This window comes from Bolinopsis microptera, chromosome 8 (assembly GCF_026151205.1).
Source record: "Bolinopsis microptera isolate Bmic1 chromosome 8, MBARI_Bmic_1.0, whole genome shotgun sequence".
NCBI classification, from domain to species: domain Eukaryota; kingdom Metazoa; phylum Ctenophora; class Tentaculata; order Lobata; family Bolinopsidae; genus Bolinopsis; species Bolinopsis microptera.
In genome coordinates, this window is record NC_087079.1 from 14,362,774 (window position 1) to 14,368,981 (window position 6,208).

General features: G+C 38.1%; 2 protein-coding genes across 2 annotated transcripts in view; one reads left to right on the forward strand and one right to left on the reverse strand.

The window, feature by feature from the left end:
- LOC134819517 (uncharacterized) overlaps positions 1-1,954 on the forward strand; it is an 80,624-nt gene extending 78,670 nt beyond the window's left edge. Inside the window, exons 9-11 of the mRNA XM_063829482.1 lie at positions 160-277; positions 577-643; positions 1,160-1,954. Of these exons, the coding sequence (XP_063685552.1) occupies positions 160-277; positions 577-643; positions 1,160-1,266 (292 nt within the window). The 3' untranslated portion in view covers positions 1,267-1,954. The remainder of the gene's footprint in view (positions 1-159; positions 278-576; positions 644-1,159) is intronic.
- Positions 1,955-2,054: 100 nt separating this feature from the next.
- LOC134820172 (serine/threonine-protein kinase PLK1-like) lies at positions 2,055-3,932 on the reverse strand. The gene is made up of 4 exons (XM_063830393.1): positions 3,910-3,932; positions 3,566-3,701; positions 3,198-3,314; positions 2,055-3,017 (listed from the first exon to the last, which is right to left on the reverse strand). Exons 1-4 carry the CDS (start codon positions 3,930-3,932, stop codon positions 2,787-2,789), a joined length of 507 nt encoding a protein of 168 aa, XP_063686463.1. The 3' UTR covers positions 2,055-2,786.
- Between the last annotated feature and the right edge of the window lie 2,276 nt (positions 3,933-6,208).

Genomic DNA, 6,208 nt, shown 5'->3' on the forward strand with positions numbered 1-6,208 from the left:
TTCATAATTAAACGATTTTCTGGTTACTTTTCGCTTTCTCTATCATGAAAATTCTTGTAAGGAAAGTTAAGTTTACTATTTGATTTTAACCAATCGACTTAATAGTAAATAGTTAACAACATAATTAACTATAATCAACTAAATAATTCACAACACCAGCCCGATTGCTCGAGATTTACTGGAGAAGATATTTGTGTACGAGCCGGAGATTAGGCTGACTGCAGACCTGTCCATTTCCCACGAGTACTTTGTTAAATACAGAGAACCTAATGATGAGGTAACTATTCTTATTATCATGTAACTTACTGTCATGTATTACTATTAAACTAATAATGTCATGACGTCATCTGTTGTTTTGCTAAATTGTGTTGATCTAGACTAGACAAGTTTAAACTCGATTTACCGGGACACTCAGTGTTAAACAGATATTTAAGGTCCTCGGTAAAATATGGGGGTGGTATGTGCTGACAGAGTATTTTGATATTGATCTTGTTTTAATGATTTATAGTGTGGTCTGGTGTTTCAACCGTTGGTAAAAATAATAAAAAGTAAATAAATGTTGTATCTTAACTTCAGCCGATAACGGAACCCTTTATGGACCCACTGAACGATAACGAAACTTATACCACTGAAGATATTCGAAGTAAGTTACATTCCAAGATAGGAATGACACTTATTTATATAGGATCTACAAAGCTGTGAAGATTTACATGACCTGGCGCCGCGAATCACGCATTAAATATTTAGCTGATGGAGTAAAACAGCCATTACTGGATCAGTAATGTCTCATCCACATCCAGCCGTGTTTGAGGCTCATTCTTAATAGCCACTGCTAAAAACGGAATAACCTTAAAGTAACTTTCAATTATCCTTCTACGTTTCCACTCGACGAATGTAACCGGTAGATGGTCAGTGGGACAGTCCCAATTTTAGCCAGTACAATCTACGGCAGAACAAGTTGGAATCGGCGTCTCTATTTTATATAGACATCTCCGCGCATTGTCTTATTTGCGCGCCATGCATACATGCATACATGTCACCGGGTTTGATTTTGTTTCATTTCAAGCGCTCGCTTGTCCGTTCAATTCGTTCGTATATTTAATTTTGTTCTGAAAAACTATTTTTCAAAAGTCACTCATCACTAACGAAATTCTTTCAGAGCTCATGTTTGAAGACATAGTTGTCAAGGGAGAAGAAATACGGAAATCCCTTAGAATAAAGAGGGCTAATGTGCAATCAGATAAAGATCGGGCAGCAGCAAGCTAGAAATCTAGAATTATATGTTCATATACGATAAATTTGTAATTTCTGCATGGTCTCCTGCCGTTGATTTTCTTCACCATCTATTGGTATTGGAATTATAAACAATTATAGTGAGAACAGCTAGGAATCGTATTGTGATGCATTTAATTATATTACTCGGTATGAACCAGTATAATATACTCTAGTTGCTTCTTCGATAGAGGTGAACAGAGCTCTACAATCTTATGAATCTAACATTAATCTACATTTTAAATAATGTTGTTCGAATAACTGCTTAGTTTTGACCTGCAGTGAACTGCCCTTTTTCGTTCGCCCATTACTGGGCGCTGGCTGTCGTTTTCCTGCAAACGAGTCATGTTTCTGTGGCGATGTAAAAACTTTTATATTACAATCCGTTAAGTAAAATCTTCCACGTTTTGTTTTTCTTTTAATCTAATAAACGTTTAATGCCATCTTGATGTTTCATCTTATCTTTCCACTTTTATATGATTGTCCGAAGGGAAGATTTTTTGGCATGATGAAATTTTGTAAGATATAATTATTGTAAAACTAGCGAAATATAATCCCCCGGGACGCCGGACTTCTGAATTATTAAGACTGATATATTTTTAGCTAAATCATTAGCGTTGTAAAATAAGAGATGTGTGAAATAGTTGATTTATACGCATTAACATTTATATTTTATCATGAATTGATTGTTTAATTCGTATAAGTAATCCGGACTGCTTCAATTAAACGTCATGAACTTGGATTCTTAAAAGGAAATTTGGTTAACTAATGATACTACCGGATTGATTTATTAATATTAACTATATGATAAACTTTCTAGTTTAACAATAATAACACTACAATCGTATATAAAGAGGCAATCAATCGAAATTTCAAATAGAAATAATGTTAGTTTCGTCATTAGTAAATCGATCTTAAAAAGAAACTAGTCAAAAATCGACGAGAAACACATAATAACTCGCTCAACACACTTAGTCAAGTTCCTCCTATAATCAAGGCAAAACCTCCGTTGGTTTGGGGAGGAAAAGTCTTAAGATAAGGAAACGCCACGTCCAGCAATGAAAGGTAAAAAGTGGGTAAGGCGGGGATTCGCTCAACATTTTTACAGCTAACTTCCAACGTAAGCATGGTCATATAAGTATATCTTTGAAACAGGGAGATAAAACTGGGCACCAGCACAGAATTTCTTTGGAATTTCCAAAATAAAATGGGCTGTCAGGCAGCAATTTGTCTAAATTAAAATAACTAATTCTTTGTTTGAAAATTATTCCATGCAGAAGCCTTTCATTTCTTCAGAAGTGCAAAAATAGTATAAATTTGTCACTTTCATCAGAGCCGCCCGGAAATCAATCCCATTCAATTCACAAGTGTAGAAACAACACAACCATTGATATTTCTGCTGTATAAACCGCTTAGCATTCGATTTTCACGACACAACAAGCCTGGGTGGCGTAATATTATCAAGTCCAGCACCTTCAAGCAGACGCTCACACATTTTACCAAATCTCCCATTATCAATGTCCATCTCTTTCATTGAAGAGCCGCCCGACCTGGTTTTCGGATGCCATCATCCGGCGTATTATCGTTACGGCGTAGTTCAACCTGGTGTTTAGTTCGTGGCTAGCCCCGTGACGCTGGATGTTTTCGAATGTGAAGGTCTTCATTTCACGTTGTGGATTGATGTAGGAAACAGCGGATATCTTCGGACAGAGGATAATCTTTGTGTGGTCCGTGAAGAAGTTCAACTGAAAATACATCATATCAGATAAAGAACAATTACTGACTCAATTAAGGTGTGGGTAATAATTAGGGTAATCATCGGGCAGTGAAAAAGGTATATTTATACAATGGACTTGTTTACTTTGCTAAGTACGCAGTTCAATTATCAAAAACAAGTTTGGGTACGTGGTGGGACAATTGAATACCTGAAGAGTCCCGTTGTTTAAGAAGAGTACAATAGCAGTGCTCGTCCTGAACCAGGAGTGGAGACACGGCCATCTTGCCAAGTTGTCTACATCTTGAGGGGGCTTGGCTCTTCCAGTCTAAAAGAATCTTCATTTAATACTTCTTCTAAATCTTCCCTTGCATTTGAAGACTTGAAGTATCTATTGTATTAATTGCGAAAACAATATAATAGCGAAACCATATAATATAAACCGTATAATAGAACCGGACATCTTTGTTATCATGTTGGTTAAGTCGGAATGGTGATTCGCTTTAATATGGGTTGAACACATAATTTAAAATCCTTGCAAACAGAAATAATCTGTCAGCGGTTAAAACGTGCACGTACTGTTAGCAGATGCTCGTGCATGTAATGCATGAAGTGTCCCAAAAGAGTCAACTTCTTCGCAATATCTTTGGTTTCGTGGGTTTTGTCGTTCTTGTAGAAGTACTCTTTTCCGTCTCGGTCGATGTACTGTAGACTTCTGTAAATCGTTTAGGTATTAGTGAATTTAAACCTTTAAACTTGAATTAAAACTGAAGGAAGCCATGACGTGAAATCATCGATAGAAATAAAATTCAAATAGTGTTTGTAATGTAGAAAGCGCGAAAACGTTATTCAAAAGTGGTGGCGCGCGCAAAAATAAGATGCTTTTTATACGCGCTAGGACGAAAAACTCCCTGTGAACAAACGTCTGCATGACATATGCAAGCATCTTTGTGCTTCACGATAACGATAATTATTGTGTAAGCACATTGTTGAGTGCATACTGTGACTGTTTTACAATTCCAAACATTTAAAACTTTCAGCTTGTGAAATTACCACATTGATCAATTCGTGATTGTTTAACTGGGAGGGGCGAAAACTTTAACCCGGAAAATTTATGGCAATGCCAGACAGCAGTAACCTTACCGTTAAGTGCCTTGTACCACTGGAAAACCTGGAATCAATCTGGAATGGCCTGACAAAGAGGTCGTCCATGAATACGAACTTCGTGACGTGAAAGGAGTTATTGGTATGCCGAAAGCTTTTGCGGGAACAGGGAAAGAATAGAGTTTGAAGTACCTGAACTTGCCTATAAGTGGTGTAAAGGTTTTGAATTTTCCGTTAAACTGTGTACATTGTACAGTTTATATAACTTTAAACCAATAAGGCCCAGATTTTTAAACATCATTATGATATTGCACTCGTAACGAATCTTAACACGAGTAATATGTAGAAAGTTTAAACCAATGAACTGATTTTATGCAGTTGTTTATATTTTTCAACAGTGATTTAAATGTCTGTTTTTAAGGGAAATTTACAGAGTTTGTAGACTCCAGGGTTGATTTTTTATCACATGAGCGTAATTTTTATATCATAATTGTGATCAAAGAACTAATGAATTGTACCAGATTTGATTTATTTCAACATCATAAATTTGTGTGTCTACCTTGTTTAAAGTGTTATCTATCAATTTTGAAAAGAATTCTACTATTTAGGAGCCAGGAACAGATGCAAAATGATGAAAAATTCGAGGGAATGAGAAGAACTGTTGATGCGTCACTTCTCGTAACATTCACTCCGTAACATCCCCAAAATTTTAAAGCCTCATAATTTTTTTATTCCTTAGCAATTACACACTTTTTTCTTGATTAATTATTGAAAGGAAAACGTCTATAAATGCCTGGAAGCCGTCAAAATGAAACTTCAAGAATATCCTGAGATAAAAATTAGTCAGAATATGGTGTACCACAATCTGAAAATTTATCTAGTCACTCCGTAACGTAACTACAATTTCGACTTTTAATTACTCAAAAACGATTGATTTTCTCACTATTTTCTTTGGCCTGATATGCAAATCGTAGGTTTTTGAAAAGCCTTAAAACCGAATTAACCAATAATGAACCATTTTTTCTTGGACATTTTTTCGAAAAAAAATGGGTAAATATGTCACACCGTAACATTCTATAGTTTGAAAATATGCCCAGGAGGAGGACTGAGGAGGGGGAGGGAGAAGAGGACTGAAGGAAGATCAGGAAGACCCAGGGGAGAGGAGGAAGAGTAGGAGTATGAAGCATCTAAATGTTATTTCCCAGTTTTGTCCGTTTTTGTCCATTTTTGTCCGTTTTTGTCCGCTCTACATTTTGTCCGTTTTGAAAATTAGGGTACCGAACGACAAAAAACATGATCCCCCTATACAGCAAAAATTGACATTTTATTAGCAATTTAGGTGTCCATTATGTCCGCCTATGTCCACCCGCCCCCCTCTTATGTCCGCCTATGTCCGCCTATGCCGTCTATGTCCGCCTATGTCCGCCTATGTCCCTGTCCTTTTTGGAACTATGAACAAGCGGCCATAGACGGACGTGACAACACCCCCCCCCCCCCCCCCCCTTTATTATATAGACAGGACTAATTTAACTTAATGAATTTGAACTTACTCCTTCTGGTCCGATCAGGGTTTTAGTATCGGAACATTGTACTGGAGGTTGTACTAGAAGTAGTCTCTCCGCGGGTCGCACGTGTACGAGTGCCTCGCCGCGGGCGCAGCGTGCGCTTCTCCAGCGCTTGTGACTCGCTCTACACTTTCCTCACCAGGGGTGGTGTCTATAGTGGGCTGTTGTTTGGAGCACACTGAGGGAGGGTATTAAGTTACTAGGGGTTGCTGCAGGGAGGGGTTTACTAGTTACTAGGGTCTCTGAGGCAATGGGGGTTATCTATTATACTAGGGTCGCTGAGGGAGGGGTTACTAGGTATACTAGGGGTTGCTGAGGATGGGGTTACTAGGTTCACTAGGGTCGCTGAGGGGAGGGTTCTAGGTTACTAGGGGTCGCTGAGGGGGAGGTTACTAGGTTACTAGGGTTTAGCTGAGGAGGGGTTACTAGTATACTAGGGTCGCTGAGGAGGGTTACTAGGTTTTACTAGGGGTCGCTGTGGAGTGGTTATAGGTTACGAGGGGCCGCTGAGGAAGTGTTACTAGGTTACAGGGGTCGCTGAGGGAGGGGTTAC